This window comes from Rhinoderma darwinii, chromosome 4 (assembly GCF_050947455.1).
Source record: "Rhinoderma darwinii isolate aRhiDar2 chromosome 4, aRhiDar2.hap1, whole genome shotgun sequence".
Lineage (NCBI taxonomy): Eukaryota > Metazoa > Chordata > Amphibia > Anura > Rhinodermatidae > Rhinoderma > Rhinoderma darwinii.
In genome coordinates this window covers 309595023-309617607 of record NC_134690.1, presented here as the reverse complement: position 1 = coordinate 309617607, position 22585 = coordinate 309595023, and the positions used below count along the sequence as shown (strand labels likewise).

Sequence of the window (22585 nt, the reverse complement as noted above, 5' to 3'; positions counted from 1 at the left end):
TAATACGATGGTCCGTGCTCGTACAGTTTACGTATTGTCGGCAGCACATCCCCTGTTTGTACGCTGTGGACAACGAGGATTTTTTGGGACGCATAAAAGATGTGATCAGCTGACCAATGAGTGCAGTTTATCGTCTGATCGTCGCTGCCCGTGATCGAAAACAAGCGCTCGTATGATTATCGGCATTGGTAAAGGGGTCTTAATGTCAATAAAAGGTTTTTTTTTTATATCACAACGTTTCTAAGCATTTTCTTTAGAACTTGATAGAAACCCATCGAGCCTAAAATAGACCCATCCTGGAACCCAGTGGTATAAACAGGCTTTTCTTTACAGCCGAGGTCTTGATGACGTCATTGAGACCGCGCGGTGATCGTGTATTATAATTATTATAGATTGTGGGAGATCAAACATCAGGATATAGTTTTGTTGGCTTTAGCGATGGTTTGAACATTTGGTGTACTTCTTCTATTAGCCACAAGGGGGCGATACATAACCTGGAAGAACGCAGTGCGGGAGCCTTTTGGTTTTTCTTGGCTTTTATATTGTGGGGCTATTATATAATCTATACCAGTGGTTCCCAACCGGGGTGCCGAGAGCTGTTCAGGGGTGCCGCGGCTCAACCACGGCAAAAAAAAAAAAAACACAATTTTTTTTTTTTTTTTTGCTACAAGCTCCGCCCCCGACGTTTTAGCAGACGTGACGCGCGGACGTCTGTTACAAGCACCGCCCACCGCTTCCCACTAGAAGCCTGACGGAGGGAGAGGAGCCATTAACACTGGGCAGGGTAAGTGGGTTTTCTTTACTTTCTTAGCAGTTGTGTGAGAAATGGAGCCAGGGGAATGTGGGTAGTTGTAGTTCTCTCCTCTTATACCTCCTCCCTGTAATGTCCTCTGATATCCCATAATAACGTCCTGGACATGCTGGGAGTTGTAGTCCTCTCCTCTTCTTCCTCCTCCCTGTAATGTCCTCTGATATCCCATAATAACGTCCTGGACATGCTGGGAGTTGTAGTCCTCTCCTCTTCTACCTCCCTGTAATGTCCTCTGATATCCCATAATAACGTCCTGGACATGCTGGGAGTTGTAGTCCTCTTCTACCTTCTCCCTGTAATGTCCTCTGATATCCCATAATAACGTCCTGGACATGCTGGGAGTTGTAGTCCTCTCCTCTTATACCTCCTCCCTGTAATGTCCTCTGATATCCCATACTAAGTCTGGACATGCTGGGAGTTGTAGTCCTCTTCTCTTATACCTCCTCCCTGTAATGTCCTCTGATATCCCATACTAAGTCTGGACATGCTGGGAGTTGTAGTCCTCTCCTCTTATACCTCCTCCTGTAAACTTTCTCTGATATCACATAACATCCTGGACATGCTGGGAGTTGTTGTTCTTATACCTCCTTATTTATTCCTTCCCCAGGGGTAATCACACTTTCTGTCTGTGATGGTCCCTTTACTAGAGGGGCAGATGGTTATTTTATCGGGGGGCGGGGGGACTGAGGCTGATGGTGGCTTTACTGGAGGGGGCTGATGGTCATTTTACTGGGGGGACGGAGGCTGATGGTGGCTTTACTGAGGGGTCATTATAATGTGAGTGGGGGGCTGACGGTCATTACTGTGAGTGGGGGGCTGACGGTCATTACTGTGAGTGGGGGGCTGACGGTCATTACTGGGAGTGGGGGGCTGACGGTCATTACTGGGAGTGGGGGGGCTGACGGTCATTACTGGGAGTGGGGGGGCTGACGGTCATTACTGGGAGTGGGGGGGCTGACGGTCATTACTGTGAGTGGGGGGCTGACGGTCATTACTGTGAGTGGGGGGGCTGACGGTCATTACTGGGAGTGGGGGGCTGACGGTCATTACTGTGAGTGGGGGGCTGACGGTCATTACTGGGAGTGGGGGGGCTGACGGTCATTACTGGGAGTGGGGGGCTGACGGTCATTACTGGGAGTGGGGGGGCTGACGGACATTACTGGGAGTGGGGGGGCTGACGGTCATTACTGGGAGTGGGGGGGCTGACGGTCATTACTTGGAATGGGGGGGCTGACGGTCATTACTGTGAGTGGGGGGCTGACGGTCATTACTGGGAGTGGGGGGCTGACGTCATTACTGGGAGTGGGGGGGCTGACGGTCATTACTGGGAGTGGGGGGGCTGACGGTCATTACTGTGAGTGGGGGGGCTGACGGTCATTACTGGGAGTGGGGGGGCTGACGGTCATTACTGGGAGTGGGGGGCTGACGGTCATTACTGGGAGTGGGGGTCTGACGGTCATTACTGGGAGTGGGGGGCTGACGGTACATTTTCGCTGCTGCGTGTCTAGAGATCATATGGATTATTAGATGTTTTATTTCTGGATATTTGTACTGCATTGTTGCAGCTCATCGTCCTCCAGCTGCGGCCTTTCATTTCCATGACGACTGCTCCACTTTTCCTTTGCTCCAGTTTTAAATTTCCCACCTTTGTCTGGATTACGGATTCTCTGTAAGGTTCTGTGCACACGACCTATTTTCAGGCGTTTTACGCCTCGAATCACGCCTGAAAAGACGGCTCCATTACGTCTGCAAACATCTGCCCATTGCTTGCGGGATCTGCTGCGGGTAGCTCTTCTGTTGCCGCATTATTAAATAGATCATTGATGTCGCTGTTCTGGTAATTGATGCCACGAGGATCTATTGTATTCATTGATGCAGCGTGCGTTAATTACTGACATCCGGCAATCTCATATCTTCACCGTCAATGTCATCACTTTCTTGTCACTTGCATTGGTGGCATCAGTCAGTATAAAACCGCTCCGTTTATCCTACGTCACCTGTGATTCTGCTGAATTGTCACCGTCTCTTATCTGCTTAACTGATTGTATGACTCTCAGCAGCGTTTTACATCATCATGAAACCACCCCAGAAAAGCTCGTCCCGCAGGAAGTCGGCGCAGCCGCAGAAGAAACCTGCAGCTCCTCCTCAATCTCCGCCAAGTAAGAGAAAGTTGCACCTTGATCATCTTATCACTCTCATTATATATTTTATTTTAAAAATGAATTCCAGATAACCTCGGGTCGTGTAATACTAGATTGTAATCCGTTTCTCAGCTTTATATCCTAGAGGGTTCGTTTCTATGCAGGTAAAAATCTGTTACATACAGAAATTTCTGTAGCACAAGGCCGCCACTAGGGGGAGCAAACTGAGGACTGATTTATATAGGCACAACAGGAGCTGTATGCATGTGCACAATCGTCTCCCCCTAGTGGTGGTTGCAGGAAGCACGTTACTATATGGCCCTGGGAAGGGAATCTGAGAACACAGCTCACACCCATGAAGATATATTATGAAATGAGGGATCTAAGAATTTCCAACCTGCAGTCCGACCGCTCTATTCATTCCCTATGTGATCGACGGAAATAGTCAAGTTTGACTGCTCTTTGCCCAATTATGCACTCTGCCGTGAGCGGCTCCGCGCAGGCAGGCGCGATGTTGTGACGTCAATTTCTGAGCCTTTTTTCTACTCCGTTTATGCAGCGTGTGGATGAGACGTGTTTTATCTCATCCACTTTGCTGCTACTGTATTATGCTGCCGATTTTTCCGCATTATAATACAGGTATACGCCGTATTTACGCAATGTGTGAACTGACCCTAACCTCTCCACCCACCCCCCCCCCCCCGCCAGTCCCCGCAAAAATGTTCTTGCATCAAACCGGTCCTCGGTGCAAAATAGGTTGGGGACCACTGCCATAGAGAATGACTTGAGTGACCACCACTCTGGGACCCGCACTCTTGTTAACAACCCGCAGCGATCCGGCATTTATCACCTATCTTGTGGATAGGTGAAAAATTATTTTCGTGGTACAACCCCTTTAATCAGGTATCAATGGGACTTGATGGACCCCAAATTATCAGTCATAGAAAAGTATCTAAAATTTGAACGTCCACATTTATATCCTTTTTAGGTCCAACATTCTGTGCTGATTAATTTCTTAATGTAGTTTTACAGCAGTGTGAGCACAGTTTTCTGAAACGGAGCTCTAAATCTCCTGCGTAGACAGTTACATGGTATAATTTTGTCTCCCTGCAGCCACCACTAGAGGGAGCTCACTGCATACTGTTTTGTTACCAAGTTCAATGTACAACCATATACAATGAGCTCCCTCTAGTGGTGGCTGCAGGTAGCATGTTCTGTTTTAAATCTGTTTACCTGATGTTCCTTGGGGGACATTAAGGTAATAGGCCATGTTCACACAGGGCAGATACGCGGCGTAAAAGTACACAGCGTATTGGCCCTGGGCTCCGGAGGTAATTCTGGCTGAAAAACTGCAGTTTTTCGGCTGGAATGTCCATAGAAGGTAGAAAAAAAACAAAAAAACCCATACTTACCCGTAGCCATGGTGACGTGTCCCTCTGATGTTCTGCAGCAGTCATATGGGATGAGACATCATCCCTGGAGGCCGGGTTGAACGCAGGAGCAGAGAGATCTGGGTAAGTTTGGCGGGTTTTTTTCGGCTGCGTCTGGATGAGATTTGTTTGAATCTCCTCCACTCTTCTGCTTCTGTATTACGCTGTGGAGTTTCCGCAATGAAATCCGTTGCAGAAAATCCGCCGTGTTTACCCTACGTGTGACCCCTGCCAGACAGTGAATTTCCATGTAGCGGGAGATTCATTTTCAGCTGTGATTATGGATTTCTTTCTTACAGGTAGAGGCGAAACAAGTCACAGACCGAGCACGCAACGAAGAAGACGCTACCGCCCAGGAGCCCGTGCGCTGATGGAAATAAGAAAGTACCAAAAATCAACCAATCTGCTCATTCAGAAAACCCCGTTTTTCCGCCTGGTGAGTGGATGTGTCCTCTGCGGCTGCTCCTCTTTATTGTCGGTGATATTCCCCTTTTATTCTTGCAGGTGAGAGAGATCTGCCTGAAGTATTCCCGCGGCGTGTTTTACTACTGGCAAAGCACCGCACTTATGGCGCTACAAGAGGTCAGTATCTCATACAATGCACTGTCCATGTAACGCATGGGTCAACCAGAGAGGGAGCTGCTCTTTGCAGTGGTTCACTACTCAGCCCCCGCCCCCTCTAACACATCCATATGCCCTAGCGGGACATTTGCATAGGGGTTGTGATGCATTGTGGGAGTTCCAGAGGCCAGACCCCCCCCCCCACCATCACTCTAGCTAACAGCTCATAAAAGTGAAATCTGATCAGTCCTTCGAGCTGTGTAGTAAATTATACCGGGAGTGCTGTCACTTTAAGAGGGACTAATGCTCTTCTGTATCCACAGTCAGCTGAGGACTTCCTCGTGAGTCTCTTTGAAGATTCTTACCTCTTCAGTCACCAGGCCAATAGAGGCACTCTCTTTGTGAAGGACATGCAGCTCGCACGGAGAATCCGAGGCATCCCATATGAACTGTGATAACGCTGCCGTTTTATCTCTCAAGATTTGATGAAGAATGATCACGTGTAAATAGTTTTATATTAATGGAGAAAATCTATTGGGAAATACAAGTTTTACCATTGCATAAAAGATCCAGTTTGGAAGAGTAAACCGGCTTTAGCGCCCCCTCCTGACACTGGTTACAGTGGAGGTTTTTTCTTTGTTTTATCTGTTCATGGGAAAGTTGTTACAACCAATATGGCTGCCGCTGCAGTTTGCAGGGTGGTAGCGCAGTAGTTTTTCTGTCCAGCTATGTAATGGGTTATAGGGGTCCAGGATGTAGCACAGAAAATGACCACAAGGCGGCACTGCTGGACAAAACCGCTAACAAAGACGCTGGACACAACCGCTAATGAAACCTGATCTGGCCGACCTTCTAATTGTTCTGCTGAGTTTATGATCCGCTTCCTGTTTTTATTCTGTGAAGATTTGTTAATTTTTTCAAATAAAAAAAAAATGTATATTATAACTTTGATCTTCATCATTTTAGACTAATCTTCATAAGGGCTTGGATATGATCAATGACTCCAGCTTCGCTGTAGTTCAATACTCTTGCTCTGTCCCACCCCCATTCTTTACACTGCAGCTATGCTTGTTCAGAGTGTTTGCTGTGTGGGTGGGTGTGTGGGTTGGGTCCAGAATTATTTGGGCAGTGACACAATCTTCATGATTTGGGTTTTGCTGCCACCACATTGGATTTGAAATGAAACAACTGAGATGCAATTGAAGTTGAAACTTTCAGGTTTATTTCAAGGGGTTAAACAAAAATCTCCTGTGAAAAGTTTAGGAATTGCCACCATTTTTCTACACAACCTCCTCATTTCAGGTGATCAAAAGTGATTGGACAAATTAACATTACCATAAATGTTTTTTTTAATACTTTGTAGAGAATCCTTTGCAGGCAATGATGGCCTGAAGTCTGGAACCCATGGACATCACCAGACGCTGGGTTTCCTCCTTTGTTTTTTTTTGTTTTTTATATTTCAAATTTTTTATTTTCAAGAAAAGAAATGGGGATACAGAAAAAGAAAAGGGGGTGACATGGGTACAGAAAAAGCCCATGAGGGCCGATCATTTCAACCTATATTTCAACAACAATAAGTAAATATGCAATCAAAGTCCTCCCAACATAGTACCATCAATACACTACAAGCATTAGTATAGCAAGACAGGAATACCAGCATTACACCCTCATCCGCCCCTCCATCACCCACATCTCAGTCAATTCTTAGTAACGATTGATTCAAATAGGGAAGTAAAGGAAGGGTAGAAGGACAAAAGGAAGGGGGGGGGGTATAGGGAAAATCTTAAGAGGGAGAAGGGGAGATGTTCTCCCCTCACTCCCCCCCCCCCCCCCCCACAGCACATCACAGACCAGAGAGAACTCAAGAGCTCCCTGGTTCTCCACTAATCAGTTCACCCATGGCCCTCTTGTATCTGCCCGACTTGCAGAAGTCAAACCAATAGAACCAGGTTTTCTGAAACTGTGTTGCTCGTTCGGGTGCGGAATGGAGCAACTCCTCCATTCTCCGAATTTCGTGATTGCGCTCCAGCCATTGTCTAGTCACAGGAGGCTCAGAGGATCTCCAACCCCCCGAGAATACAAGCCTTAGCTGCGTTCAGCAAATGTCTCACTAACATCTTCCTGTAGCGCCCCACAGGTATATCGTGGTGGTGCAGCAAAATCCATGCCGGATCATCTCCCAGCGAGATTCCTGTGATCTCCAGAATGATATCTTGAACCTCTGACCAATAGGTGCGAAGGTTCTCACAGCTCCAGAATATATGTAAAAGCGTTCCCTCTTCTCTGCCGCATCGCCAACATAAAGGAGAAACATCCGGGAACATTTTATGTAGCACATGTGGGACTCTGTACCAACGGAATAGTATTTTAAAACTGGTTTCCTGATAGGCGTTACTAATAGACGCCTTATGTGTGAGGAGCATGATCTTTTCTTTTTGCTCTTGTGTTAGAGTAATCTGAAGATCTCTTTCCCATTTCGTAATATATGGTGGGATGAAATCCTCAGCAGGAGTGAGCAGCACGCAGTAAAGACTGGACAGGGCCCGTCTCACATGCCCCGTTTGAGAACACATAGTTTCAAAGGAAGATAGAGCTCGGTCATAGGAAGCCGGTGTAGGTAGTCTTGACAAGTAATGAGTCAACTGTAACGCCTGCCATTGGGACGCGTCCGGGAGACCCTCTGGCTGGGAACGCTCTTCTCCACGCAGCCAGGGCCGCCATCAGGGGGGTATTAGGGGTACTGGTGTGAGGGGCCCGGCCAAACCTAACTGAAAGGGTGGCCGGGCAACTGCCGCGACATTCTTTTGGTAGGAAAAAACGGGCCCTTGCAATGGGGCCCGTTTTTTTCACCAAAAGAATGTCGTGAGCTGCTGCGGGCCCCCTCCCCATGGGGGGGCCGTCAAACCGCCCGCGCGCGACCGATCGCGCGCACAAGGAAACTCCCGCGCATGCGCAGTCACGAGCGCGCACCCACGAACGGCCGCACTCGAGACCGCCGGTGCGCGCACCCGCGAACGAAGTTCGTGCAGCCACGGTCACACATGGACAAAACTTACCTGGAGCCTGGCTGGAGGTGAAGGACTGGACGTCTGGACCGAAGACCTCGCCTGGAAGACATCGCCGGAAGAGGACTGGAGTGGGAGCAGCTCTTCTGACACGGTGAGTAAATTATCTCAAAGTGCTGTTTATGTATGGCCCTGTTCACACAGTATTTTGCAGGCAAAAAAAAATCTGCCTCAAAATTCCTTAAAGAATTTTGAGGCAGATTTTGACTTGCCCACACTATCTTGCCGCGTTTTTTGCCCGCGGCGATTGAGGACAGCAAACAAAAAACGCAGCGAAAAATGAATTTTCTGCCTCCCATTGATTTCGATGGGAGGTCAGAGGCGGAACCACGGCAAGAAAGGACTTGCTGCTTTTTCTTTTTTCCGCGACTGGCTCCCATTGATTTCAGATTAAATCAATGGGAGGCGGTTTTGGAAGTTTTTTGGTGCTGATTCTGACGCAGTGTCCGAGTCAATATCAAGGCCCAAAAACTCTGTGAACTGGGCCTTATTGTTAGGGCTTATTCAGACGAACGTGTAATACGTCTGTGCAACGTGCGTGATTTTCACGCGCCTCGCACGGACCTATGTTAGTCTATGGGGCCGTGCAGACCGTCAGTGATTTTCACGCAGCGTGTGTCCGCTGCGTAAAACTCACGACATGTCCTATATTTGTGCGTGGTTGGCGCATCACGCACCCATTGAAGTCAATGGGAGCATGAAAATCACACCCAGCACTTCCACAGCAGTATAAACTATGAATGAAAACAGAAAAGCACCACGTGCTACAAACATACAAACAGAGTGTCATAATGATGGCGGCTGCGCAAAACTCACGCAGCCGCGCATCATACGCTGCTGACACACGGAGCTGTTATGGACCTTTTGCATGCGCAAAATGCCACGTTTTTTGCGCGTGCAAAAAGCACACGCTTGTGTGAATCCGGCCTTAGGGTAGGAACACACTAGGCATGAACACTGCGGATTTTATGCAACACATTTTATTGTGGAAACATTGAGATCAATGGTGACGGAAACATCGCTAATGGTTTCCGTTCGTCACCGTTCCGGCAGGTTTTCGGACGGAATCAATAGCGTAGTCGACTGCGCTAAGGGTGACGGAAGCTGTGCTGTCACTTTCACTTTCCGTTGCGGGGTTCACCCGACGGAAACCTCAGACGGAACCCCGGAACGGAAGCGAACGGTGATGTGAACAGGCCCTAACACAAAAGTTTTGTATTTTTTTAAGCTGGTTCACAAAAAAAAAGAATTACAAATTCTACTGGACCAACTGCCTATTTAGAGACCGGCAGCAGCTCCAGGAGCGACATCATAAGGGTAGGAACACACTAGGCGGATATGCTGCGTAAAACTGCACATGTTATCCGCCCCGGTAGCCGCAGGGAATTCCGACAGCAAAACCGCACCAAATAGTGGCGCAGGTTTCGTGAGGCTTGTCCGCTGCGGGAATCCTGCAGGGAAAAAAAAGTTTAGACTAGTCCTGGTGACGCATCTCTCTCTTCTGAACGTAGCCCCGCCTCCTGGGATGACGCTGTAGACCATGTGACCGCTGCAGCAGTCACATGGGATGAAACGTCATGACAGGAGGCCGGGCTGCGCTAAGAATAGAGGATCGTGTCACCAGGACTACGGCCGGGGCAAGTCTAAACTTTTTTATAAATTTAAAAAAGTGCCTTTTTTTTTCTCATGTGTGATTTTTGCGGCAGAACCGCAGCATTTCCGCAACAGAGGAGCGGCGATTCCACAGAATAAATTGACATGCTGCGGCTTAAAAAGCCAAAAGCCGCACTGCAGGTCCATTATTTTTGCAGCGTGTGGATGAGATTTGTTCAAACCTCATCCACTCTGCTGCGACTGTAATACGCTGCGGATTTTCCACAATAAAATGTGTTGCATAAAATCCGCAGTGTTCATGCCTAGTGTGTTCCTACCCTAAGGCCGGATTTACACGAGCGTGTGCTTTTTGCGTGCGCAAAAACGTGGCATTTTGCGCATGCAAAAGGTCCATAACAGCTCCGTGTGGCAGCAGCGTATGATGCGTGGCTGCGTGATTTTCGCGCAGCCGCCATCATTATGACACTCTGTTTGTATGTTTGTAGCACGTGGTTCTTTTCTGTTTTCAGTCATAGTTTATACTGCTGCGGAAGTGCTGGGCGTGATTTTCACGCACCCATTGACTTCAATGGGTGCGTGATGCGCGAACAATGCACAAATATAGGACATGTCGTGAGTTTTACGCAGCGGACACACGGACACACGCTGCATGAAACTCACTGACAGTCTGCACGGCCCCGTAGAGTTAGATAGGTCCGTGCGAGGCGCGTGAAAATCACGCACGTTGCACGGATGTATTACACGTTCGTCTGAATAAGCCCTAACAATAAGGCCCAGTTCAGAGTTTTTGGGCCTAGATATTGACTCGGACACTGCGTCAGAATCAGCACCAAACAACTTCCAAAACCGCCTCCCATTGATTTAATCTGAAATCAATGGGAGCCAGTCGCGGAAAAAAGAAAAAGCAGCACGTCCTTTATTGCCGCGGTTCCGCCTCTGACCTCCCATCGAAATCAATGGGAGGCAGAAAATGCATTTTTCCCTACGTTTTTTGTCTGCTGTCCTCAATCGCCACGGGCAAAAAACGCGGCAAGATAGTGTGGGCAGGTAAAAATCTGCCTCAAAATTCGGTGCGCGGTTCCAGGCGGTTGCAGGTGCGCATGCGCGGGAGTTTGCGTGTGCGCGCGATCGTTCGCATGGGCGGCAGTGTTTGACGGCCCCCATGACGACCCCCATGCTACCCAGGGCCGCCATCAGGGAGGGGTATTATGGGTACTGATGTGAGAGACCCGGCCAAACCTAATTGAAAGGGGGGCCCGCAGCTCACGACATTCTTTTGGTGAAAAAAACGGGCCCCATTGCAGGGGCCTGTTTTTTTTCTACCAAAGGCAAGTCGCGGCAGTTGCCGGGCCCCCCTTTCAATTAGGTTTGGCCGGACCTCTCACATCAGTACCCATAATACCCCCCCTGAAGGCGGCCCTGGGTAGCATGATATAGTGCTGGACGGAGTACCGTTAACAGGCGGTGCCACGGTAGGGGGGCCCAGAAAACTTAGCTGTAGGGGGCCCTGAAATTCCTGATGGCGACCCTGCACGCAGCCATGCATTGCCCCTATAAAAATGACTTAATCTAAAATGCCCCTGCTGTACCCATATCTTAAAGGTCTGATCTGACAGACCTGGTGTAATGATAGGGGTAGGGAAACGGACAAGTGAGCCCTAATCTACCCGCCACTCTGTCCCTGCCTACTTGCAACGACCCGCCCTAGGCGACGGGGTACAACTGGGCGGCGGTCCCTACGCTCAGTAAGTGCACAAGACAAACATACAAGGGAATATAAAGCAAAGGGAAAGGGGCAGTTGCCCACGGCAACACCGTGAGCAACAGAGTGGTGAACGAGCCAAGTCAAACCAGGAGAGCACGAGGTACAAAACGCAGAGCAGATGAGTCGTCAGAAAGCCAGGGTCAGAATGGAGCAGGATCAAATTGTTCGGAGCTGTAGCTGGGCCAGGAAACCACACGGAAAGAATCACAAGCAAGGAGGAACAGGAAAGGCAGGTATAAATAGACAGAGGGCTGGAGCTAGCTGAGTCTGGCCAGGCTGCGATAGGCTCTCCCACTCCTAAGCCTGCCAGCCTGAGTGGTGGAAGCTGGAGTCAGTCTCAGAGAGATAGACTCAGGTGAAGACTGATTACCTCTGGAAGTTAACCCCGAAGCTGTGCCTGGCAGATCCTTTACAGTACCCCCCACCCCCTTTTATGAGGGGCCACCGGACCCTTTCTAAGTGGACCTGGTTTACTGGGGAAACGAAGGTGGAACTTCCTGACCAATACCCCAGCGTGAACATCCCGGGCGGGTACCCAAGTCCTCTCCTCAGGCCCGTATCCTCTCCAATGGACCAGGTACTGGAGGGAGCCTTGGACCATCTTGCTGTCCACAATCTTGGCCACCTCGAATTCCACCCCCTCAGGGGTGAGAACGGGAACAGGAGGTTTCCTCGAGGGAGCTAAGGACGGGGAGCAGCGTTTAAGGAGGGAGGCATGAAACACGTCGTGTATACGAAAAGATGGGGGTAACTCCAGCCGGAAGGAGACAGGATTGAGGACTTCAATGACCTTATACGGCCCAATAAACCGGGGAGCAAACTTCTTGGACGGGACCTTAAGACGCAAGTTCCTAGATGATAACCACACCAGATCCCCGACCATAAAGAAGGGGTTAGCAGAACGTTTTCTATCAGCCTGAGTTTTTTGTACGCTCTGGGACGCCTCTAGGTTCTTCTGAACCTGGGCCCAGACTGTGCACAGTTCCCGATGAACGACCTCTACCTCGGGATTGTTGGAACTACCAGGTGAAACTGAGGAGAACCGTGGATTAAACCCAAAATTACAGAAAAAGGGGGAGACCCCTGACGAGTTACTGACCCGGTTATTAAGGGAAAATTCAGCGAGGGGAATGAATGAGACCCAATCATATTGACAGTCAGAGATAAAACACCTTAAATATTGTTCTAGAGATTGATTAGTCCTCTCAGTTTGGCCATTGGTTTCAGGATGGAAAGCAGAGGAGAAGGACAGATCAATCTCCAACTTCTTACAGAAGGCTCTCCAAAACAAAGAAACAAATTGTACCCCTCTGTCCGAAACAATATTTACAGGGACCCCATGGAGACGCAGGATGTGTTTGACAAACAAGGTAGCTAACGACTTGGCGTTGGGTAGTTTCTTGAGGGGCACAAAGTGGCACATCTTACTGAAGCGGTCTACTACCACCCACACCACCGACTTGCCTTGGGATGGAGGCAAATCGGTGATAAAATCCATGGAGATATGTGTCCAAGGTATCTGGGGAATGGGCAACGAACGTAGTAAGCCCGCTGGTCGGGACCTGGGAGTCTTGGACCTAGCACAAACCTCACAAGCGGCGATGTAGGCCTTAACGTCTTTAGGCAACCCAGGCCACCAATAGTTTCTGGCAATGAGGTGTTTGGTGCCCAGGATGCCTGGATGACCAGATAGTGCGGAGTCATGATTTTCCCTAAGTACCCTTAGCCGGTATTGCAGGGGAACAAACAGCTTGTCCTCAGGAAGGTTCCCGGGAGCTGAACCTTGATCAGCTGCAATTTCAGAGACTAAATCAGAATCAATAGAAGAAATGATTATACCGGGAGGCAAAATACAAGCAGGATCTTCCTCCGAAGGAGGGCTGGCCATGAAGCTACGCGACAGTGCATCGGCCTTAATATTTTTAGACCCAGCCCTATAGGTAACCAAAAAGTTGAATCTGGTAAAAAATAGCGCCCATCGAGCTTGTCTCGGGTTTAGCCTCCGGGCAGATTCTAGGAAAACCAGATTCTTGTGGTCGGTAAGGACCGTTACCTGGTGCCTAGCCCCCTCCAGGAAGTGGCGCCACTCTTCAAATGCCCATTTAATGGCTAAGAGTTCGCGGTTGCCAATATCATAGTTACTCTCAGTGGGCGAAAACTTCCTGGAGAAGTAGGCACAGGGGCGGAGATGGGTGAGGGACCTGGTACCCTGGGACAAGACAGCACCCACTCCCACCTCGGATGCGTCAACTTCCACGATAAATGGCTCCATTTGGTTGGGCTGAACCAGCACCGGGGCCGAGATAAAGCACTTCTTAAGGACCTCAAAAGCCTGGACAGCCTCTGGAGACCAGTGGAGGAGATCAGCACCTTTGCGAGTGAGGTCCGTAAGAGGCTTAGCGATGACCGAGAAGTTAGCAATGAATCTCCTGTAATAATTAGTGAACCCCAAAAAACACTGTAACGCCTTCAGGGAGGCAGGTTGGACCCATTGCGCCACAGCCTGAACCTTGGCGGGGTCCATGCGGAATTCATGAGGAGTGAGGATTTGACCCAAAAATGGTATCTCCTGTACCCCAAACACACATTTTTCGGTTTTTGCAAACAGTTTGTTTTCCCGAAGGACCTGGAGCACCTTCCTGACATGCTCAATGTGGGAGGGCCAGTCCTTGGAAAACACCAGTATGTCAACAAGGTACACTACAAGAAATATCCCCAGGTAATCTCTCAAAATCTCATTTATGAAATTCTGGAAGACCGCCGGCGCATTACACAACCCAAAGGGCATGACGAGGTATTCGAAATGACCTTCGGGCGTGTTAAACGCAGTCTTCCACTCATCCCCCTCTTTGATGCGGATAAGGTTATACGCCCCCCGTAGATAAAACTTAGAGAACCATTGGGCCCCCTGAACCTGATTAAAGAGATCAGGAATCAAAGGAAGGGGATACTGGTTCCTTACAGTGACCTTATTCAGGTTACTGTAGTCAATGCATGGCCTAAGACCACCATCCTTCTTCCCTACGAAGAAGAAGCCAGCACCTACCGGAGAAGTAGAGGGGCGAATGTAACCCTTGGCCAGGCATTCCTGGATATACTCTCTCATGGCTTCACGTTCGGGACAAGAAAGATTAAATATCCTACCCTTAGGAAGCTTAGCTCCTGGTACCAATTCGATAGCGCAATCGTATTCTCTATGAGGAGGTAACACTTCGGAGGCCTCCTTAGAGAAAACATCAGCGAAGTCCCGAACAAACTCAGGTAGCGTGTTCACCTCCTCAGGGGGAGAAATAGAATTAACAGAAAAACATGACGTCAAACATTCATTACCCCATTTGGTAAGCTCCCCAGTATTCCAGTCAAACGTGGGATTATGCAACTGCAACCAGGGAAGGCCTAAAACCAAATCGGACGATAATCCCTGCATCAACAGTACAGAGAACTGCTCCAAATGCATGGAGCCAACAAGGAGTTCAAAAACAGGGGTATGCTGTGTAAAATAACCATTAGCAAGAGGAGTGGAGTCGATACCCACTACCGGGACAGGTTTAGGCAAATCAATCAAAGGCATAGCAAGAGACATAACAAATTCCACAGACATGATATTAGCAGAGGACCCTGAATCCACGAAGGCGCTGCCGGTAGCAGACCTACCACCAAAAGAGACCTGAAAGGGAAGCAAGATCTTATTACGTTTCATATTTACGGGAAATACCTGTGCGCCCAAGTGACCTCCCCGATGATCACTTAGGCGCGGAAGTTATCTGGCTGCATTCTTACGCTTAGGACAGTTGTTCACTTGATGCTTGTCATCCCCACAGTAGAAGCAGAGACTATTCTTCCTGCGGAAATCTCTACGTTGTTGGGGGGACACGAAGGCCCCGAGTTGCATAGGTACCTCTGAGTCTTCCGGGGAAGAACGAAGCGACGGAACCTCGGGAGGCATCATGGGGGAGTCGGAGGAGAAAACACATAAACGTTCGCGTTGTCGTTCCCTGAGACGTCGGTCAAGTCGTACCGCTAAAGCCATAACCTGGTCTAGGGAGTCAGAAGAGGGATAGCTAACTAGCAGGTCTTTCAGGGCATTCGACAGACCCAACCTAAACTGGCACCTTAAGGCAGGGTCATTCCACCGAGAAGCTACGCACCACTTCCTAAAGTCAGAACAATACTCCTCAACAGGTCTCTTACCCTGACGTAAGGTCACCAGCTGACTCTCGGCAAAGGCAGTCTTGTCAGTCTCGTCATAAATGAGTCCGAGAGCAGAAAAGAAAAGATCAACGGAGGAAAGTTCAGGAGACAAGGAGAAGGCCCATTCTTGGGGCCCGTCCTGGAGCCGGGACATAATTATACCCACTCGCTGGCTCTCAGAACCTGAGGAGTGGGGCTTTAAGCGAAAGTAAAGCCTGCAACTCTCCCGAAAGGAGAGAAAAGCCCTCCGGTCCCCTGAGAACCGGTCGGGCAACTTGAGGTGGGGTTCAGGAGTTGAGGTGAGGGGAACTACCAAGGTAGCATCAGGCTGGTTGACCTTCTGAGCCAGGGCCTGGACCTGTAGGGAGAGACCCTGCATTTGCTGAGCCAGGGTCTCACGGGGGTCCATAGTAGTGTCAGGGACCAGGGTAGACTAGGTATATGGGCTTGTGATTATGTAATGATAGGGGTAGGGAAACGGACAAGCGAGCCCTAATCTACCCGCCACTCTGTCCCTGCCTACTTGCAACGACCCGCCCTAGGCGACGGGGTACAACTGGGTGGCGGTCCCTACGCTCAGTAAGTGCACAAGACAAACATACAAGGGAATATAAAGCAAAGGGAAAGGGGCAGTTGCCCACGGCAACACCGTGAGCAACAGAGTGGTGAACGAGCCAAGTCAAACCAGGAGAGCACGAGGTACAAAACGCAGAGCAGAAGAGTCGTCAGAAAGCCAGGGTCAGAATGGAGCAGGATCAAATTGTTCGGAGCTGTAGCTGGGCCAGGAAACCACACGGAAAGAATCACAAGCAAGGAGGAGCAGGAAAGGCAGGTATAAATAGACAGAGGGCGGGAGCTAGCTGAGTCTGGCCAGGCTGCGATAGGCTCTCCCACTCCTAAGCCTGCCAGCCTGAGTGGTGGAAGCTGGAGTCAGTCTCAGAGAGATAGACTCAGGTGAAGACTGATTACCTCTGGAAGTTAACCCCGAAGCTGTGCCTGGCAGATCCTTTACACCTGGGCCAAATTCCGGGTTACCCAAAACCGGAGTGAGGGGTGATAACTGTTGTGATATTCCCTCTCTACTCCGCACCTTTCTAAACACCTGTAAAGTTGGATATATGGTAGGATGATCACAAAATTATTTTTTTCTATATAATATTGCTTTTAGTATGTCATTAAAATAAATTTTATTTATTTGTGTTGTACTTTTTCTTTTTTTTCTTTCTTTTACTCTATTGGGGCTGCCATTTTTTTTTTTATCTCTGTATGTGTCGATTAACGACGCATACAGAGATGGAATACGGCAGCTACAGGGCATAGGAGTCAATGAACGGGAGCCGTTCCATTGACTCTGCTCTCTGTCTCTGTACTGCGCAGACGCAGGTCAGAGTCACACAGCAGAGCAGCTGTTTGCAGGGAGTTAGCAGGCGCCATACTGAAGACCAGCTGCACTGCAGGTAAGGTGTGTGTCTCTGTCTGTCCCACTCTCTATCTCACAGACCCCCGCTCTCGTGACCCCCGACGGGCCCCCCCCCCCCTTGTATGAAGCACACATGATGCAACTGTACTGGGAAAGCCCTGAACGATAAATCTCTCTAGTTGTGCTGAGACTGTTTGGGGATGTGACTAATGAACCTCTCACACTCCAGTAGGAGGGGTAATGGTGGTCACCCAGCTTTCCCAGACCCCTGAACGATAAATCTCTCTAGTTGTGCTGAGACTGTTTGGGAATGTGACTAATGAACCTCTCAGTCTCAGCACAACTAGAGAGATTTATCGTTCAGGGGTCTGGGAAAGCTGGGTGACCACCATTACCCCTCCTACTGGAGTGTGAAAGGTTCATTAGTCACATCCCCAAACACACTCCAGTAGGAGTGGGTAATGGTGGTCACCCAGCTTTCCCAGACCCCCGAACGATAAATCTCTAGTTGTGCAAAATCAAGTGTAATCAAGCATTTTTTTTAATGTGCTTTTTGGCACGTAAAATGTGCAAAAAATACACGGCGTGTGAACCGGTCAACTGAAAAGTCATTCTCTTCACTTTCATCATTCTAAGGGTATGTTCACACGCAGTGTTTTCAGCTGAAAAATCGGAAGCAGGACGCCTGCAAGCGTCTGCCCATTGATTTCAATGGGAGATACGGCGTTCTGTTCCGACAGGGCGTTTTTTACGTGGTCGTTTTCCAAAACCGGCACGTAAAAAGACGCCCGCCAAAATGAAGTGTACATCACTTCTTGGGACGTTTTTGGAGCCGTTTTTAATTGACTTTATAGAAAAACAGCTCCAAAAACGGCCGTAAAAACGTGAGTTAGATAAAAAAATGGCAGAAAATCAGGAGCGGTTTTCCCTTTGTTTAGTAAGCGTGTGAACATACACTTAGCCTTTTGGTGTTTCCTATAACTTCTGCCAGATGCAGAATCACACCCAATATGGCTGCCGGACACTGCTTAGCAATTTGAAGACACCTTTTCCTGGCTTGTGGGAGGGGGGGTGAGATTCCCTCCCACATTTACGGCAGCTGTGAGTCAGGTTACTTTGCCTTATTCACCTTGCTGTAATTCTGGGAAGTTCTCCCCCTGGTGGCCAACATAGGAAAACATGTCAAATTATTATTTAATTTTTAATACTTTCCACCATATGGAAGAAAAAAAAAATAAAGCAAAAAACTTAAAAAATATAATAGCAATAAGTAACAACACTTAAAAAAAAAAAAGGTTTAATTCGCGACACATTCCCTTTAAGGCAGCAGAATAGGCTAGTAAAGCTCTGTATATTGGCACACACCTCACACTCCTTTACGGACCATAATTGCAGATAAAAATACTCATCCATTCATTTCTATTGCAAATGGACACCTCCTATATTTACAGGGCCACCTGATCGCATCCTGCAATATTGACACAGATTAAAGAGAACCTTTAATCTTTAAAGGGAAGGTGTCGCGCAAATTTTATTTTTTTTATATGTTATTGCTTTTAGTATGTTATTAAAATAAATTTTATTTATTTGTGTTTTTGTGTTGTACTTTTTTATTACTATTACTTTTACTTCACTTCACTATGTGGACTGCCATTTTATTTTCATCTCTGTATGTGTCGATTAACGACACATACAGAGATGGAATACGGCACATACATCCCCATAGAGAATGCGAACGGGAGCCGTTCCATTCACTATAGCGTACGCCGTCTGTGTGGGAACGGCACATGCGCCGCTCCCACACAGTCCAAAAGGAAGGTCTTCGGCCGAGCGACATCCGGCGCCATTTTCATGTGGACCGGGAGTCGCGACCGGACAGTAAGATGACTACTTCCGGTCGCGGCTTCCGTCCATATGTTCAGAAGCAAGGACTAGGAGCGGACGGAGCGGCGGCGGCAGGAGCAGGTAAGTTATGTTTGTGTATGTTCGGGTTATACTGTATTTACCACTGTATCTAATCCTCCTACACTGTACATTCGCTCAAAAAATGGCGACACACAGTGTAGGAGGTTTGAACATTCAACCCCCTCCTTTCTCCTGGCACTAGCCAGGATAAAGGAGGGGGGATTGTTTGAGGACGCTAAAGCGAGTGTGTCTTCTCCAATTTTGCAGCATAAAGCAATGAGGTTGCTTTACCACATGCCAATGCTGCAATTTTGGGAATTGCTCCCTCTAGTGACCAGCACATGGAAATGTTATAAATTAGAATCTAATTTATAATATTTCCTGACTTGTGAAAAAATGTTAAAAAATTAGAACAATGTTTAATCATTTATATACTAACAGTTTAACTAAAAAAAAAACATTTTTCTAGCGACACATTCCCTTTAAGCTAAAGAAATGCAGCTCGAGCGCGTTGAGATCTGGTGACTCGGTCATTGCAGAATATTCCACTTTTTTGCCTTATATACTCCTGGGTTGCTTTCGCAGAATGTTTTGGGTCATTGTTCATCTGTCCTGTGAAGCAACGTCCAATCACCTGCTGCATGTGGTTGAATCTGAGCAGAAAGTAAATCCCTGAACACTTCAGAATTCATCCAGCCGCTTCTGTCTTCAGTCACATCATCAACAAACACTAGTGACCCAGTGCCAGGCAGCCATGCATGCCCATGCCACCACACTGCCCCCGCCATGCCACCACATTGCTACACATGCTATACATGTGTTACACAGGATGTGGTGTGCTTTGGATCATGAGCCGTTCCGAGCCTTCTCCATACTTTCTTCCTCCCATCATTCTGGTGCAGGTTGATCTTAGTTTCATGCTGTTCCAGAACTGGGCGGCTTCTTTACTTGTTGTTTGGTAAAGTCTAATCTGGCCTTTCTGAGGCTGATTAATGGTTTTCACCTTGTGAACCCTCTGTATTTGCTCTCATGAAGTCTTCTCTTTATGGTGGACTTAGATACTGATCCACCTACTTCCAGGAGAGTGTTCGTCACTTGGGTAGATGTTGTGAAGGGGTTTTCTTCACCATGGAAAGGATTCTGCGATCATCCACCACTCTTGTTTTACGTGGACGTCCAGGCCTTTTGGAGTTCCTGAGATCACCAGTGCGCTCTTTTTTTTTTCTTCTTTTTTTTAAGAATATACCAAACTGTTGATTTGGCCACTCCTGACATTTGTGCTTCTCTCTGATGGATTTCTTCATTTTTTTCAGCCTAGCGATGGTCGGTTTCACTTGCATTGAGAGCTCCTTTCACCTCATGTTGTGGGTTCACAGCAACAGCTTCCAAATGCAAATCCCACACCTGGAATCAACTCCAGACCCTTTACCTGCTTAATTGGTGATGGAATAACGAGGGAATAGCCCATGCAGCCCATTAAATAGCCTATTGAGATAATTGTCCAATTACCTTTTGGTCCTTTGAAAAAGAGGCAGCTACATATTAAAGAGCTATAAGGGTATGTTCACACGGCCTATTTTGGGTATTTTTTCGGGCCGCATAACACATTGCCTTGTTGTGCCAATAAAGATTTTCTAGACCCGCTGTAAACCATTTTACCCGTAAGTCACAGGCTACAGCGGGGGTTCCCAACCAGTGGCTCATGAGCCACCTATTGCCTGCTGTATGGCTGACCATAGGAGTCCTTCGTAATGACCCTGTGAATCGTCAATTTACATTGTTCCAGCAGAATGGGTGCTGGTCTCGGTGCAAGTCGCCTTAAAGAAGTGACCACATCTAATGCTTGGCGGACTGGTCGTCACTTTTTAGTGCCAGTGTCATTTTTATTATTTCTAGTTTTGGAAGTAAAGCAGTTTTAGTAATAAAATACCACAAAAAAACCCCGGACCCTCACATACCTTGACCCCAGAAGCTGAGACGATAGATGGGGCCGTATTTCTGGGCCAGGCGCATGAAATGTCGAGGAAGATCACTGCGCCCCAGATCCATCAGATTCCCGATGAAGGGCAGTGGTGCGGGACGCGGAGGGCGCTGGTTCTGGTCGAGTCCTGACAGGCGACACTTGGAGTGGGAACATCTTAAGTATAGAAAGAAGAGGACGACGAGGGCCGGCAGCAGCAGAGGGACCATAGTGAAGCTGAAGACTTAGGCCTCATGCACACGACTGTAGCCATGTGCACGGCCGTGAATTTCGGGTCGGCCGGCTGCGGACTGTCAGCCACGAGCCGCCCGCAAATTGCGGGACATGCACATGGCCGCGGCCATTATTTTCAATGAGCCCGGATCGCAGAAGACAGCCGTAATAAGACAGGTCCGTTCTTTCTGCGGTGCGGGCTCCCGGGCCATGCACAGACCGTAAAAACTACGGTCGTGTGCATTGCCCCAGAAAAATGAATGGGGCCGCAATTCTCCCGTGGATTTTCGGGGGAATTGCGGCCGCAAAAGCACGTTCGTGTAGATGGGGCCTTAGGAGATGCTGGGTGTATATGTAGAGACAGGCGTAACCTTGAGGACAGGAAATATACAGAGGGAGGCATGGAGATTGATAGGAGAGGAGGCAGCGGACACAGGGTGAGCACTCAGTGTGGAGAAGACACATTTTATGCACAGCCATAAATTGAGTGGAGTTCCCCTTTAATAACCTCACCAGGTGGCAAGGCCCTGGCATGCTGGGAGTCGTAGTTTCACAACCGCTGGAGAGTCTCCGCTCTAGAGGATCACAAGCTTCAGGCTGCACATGCCCAGTACAGTGGACTCCTCAGCCTGGGATCAATGCAAGTCCATATTACATTGGCGGCAAGATTTGGGGGCTCTGAACTCCTCTCTACAGCAATCTACAAATTATATCACATCGCCTACAGGTCCTGCGCACTACATTGCCCAGGTGCTGTGCGGTTTATCTATAGGGTGGATGGGGCCCTTTAAATGATGGAGTTTCTATTCACAGCCCAAGATCCTGTGACCGTGACCTTCCCCTGTGTTTTATCGCTTCATCTAATGATTGACAGGACTGTACTGACCTTGGGCGCAGACGGAGGGTGAGCGGAGAATAAGTCAAGGAGAGATGAATGATGGATAAGACAAGTGAAACGAGGCCTCCGTGTGTGTGTAATGTAATATTCAGTGTTTGTGTGTGTGTGTGTGTGTGTGTATACACATACACATACACACACACACATTATACATATATATATATATATATATATATATATATATATATATATATATATGTATATATATATATATATATATATACAAACACACATATATATATACATATATACACACACATTATATATATATATATATATATATATATATATATATATATATAATACATACACACACACATATACAGTATATACACACACACATATACATATATAAGTATATATATATATATATATATATATATATATACACACACATACATATATATATACACAAATACACTACCGTTCGAAAGTTTAGGGTCACTTAGAAATTTCCTTATTTTTGAAAGAAAAGCACAGTTTTTTTCAATGAAGATAACATTAAATTAATCAGAAATACACTCTGTACATTGTTAATGTGGTAAATGACTATTCTAGCTGCAAACGTCTGGTTTTTAATGCAATATCTA

The 22585-nt window shown here is 47.9% G+C and overlaps 1 protein-coding gene across 1 annotated transcript; it reads left to right on the top strand.

Moving 5' to 3' along the window:
* The first annotated feature begins 752 nt into the window (after positions 1-752).
* Positions 753-5888, top strand: LOC142759927 (histone H3-like centromeric protein A). The gene is made up of 5 exons (XM_075862723.1): positions 753-784; positions 2869-2970; positions 4682-4818; positions 4887-4964; positions 5267-5888. The coding sequence occupies exons 2-5, from the start codon at positions 2886-2888 to the stop codon at positions 5396-5398; spliced, it is 432 nt and encodes a 143-aa protein (XP_075718838.1). The 5' UTR covers positions 753-784; positions 2869-2885; the 3' UTR covers positions 5399-5888.
* The last annotated feature ends 16697 nt before the right edge of the window (positions 5889-22585 follow it).

Coding starts and splice junctions, on each gene's coding strand:
- LOC142759927 (XM_075862723.1), top strand. CDS start 2,886: ATGAAACCACCCCAGAAAAGCTCGTCCCGCAGGAAGTCGGCGCAGCCG. Junction 2,971..4,681: donor TCCTCCTCAATCTCCGCCAA/GTAAGAGAAAGT, acceptor TCTTTCTTACAG/GTAGAGGCGAAACAAGTCAC. Junction 4,965..5,266: donor CACTTATGGCGCTACAAGAG/GTCAGTATCTCA, acceptor CTGTATCCACAG/TCAGCTGAGGACTTCCTCGT.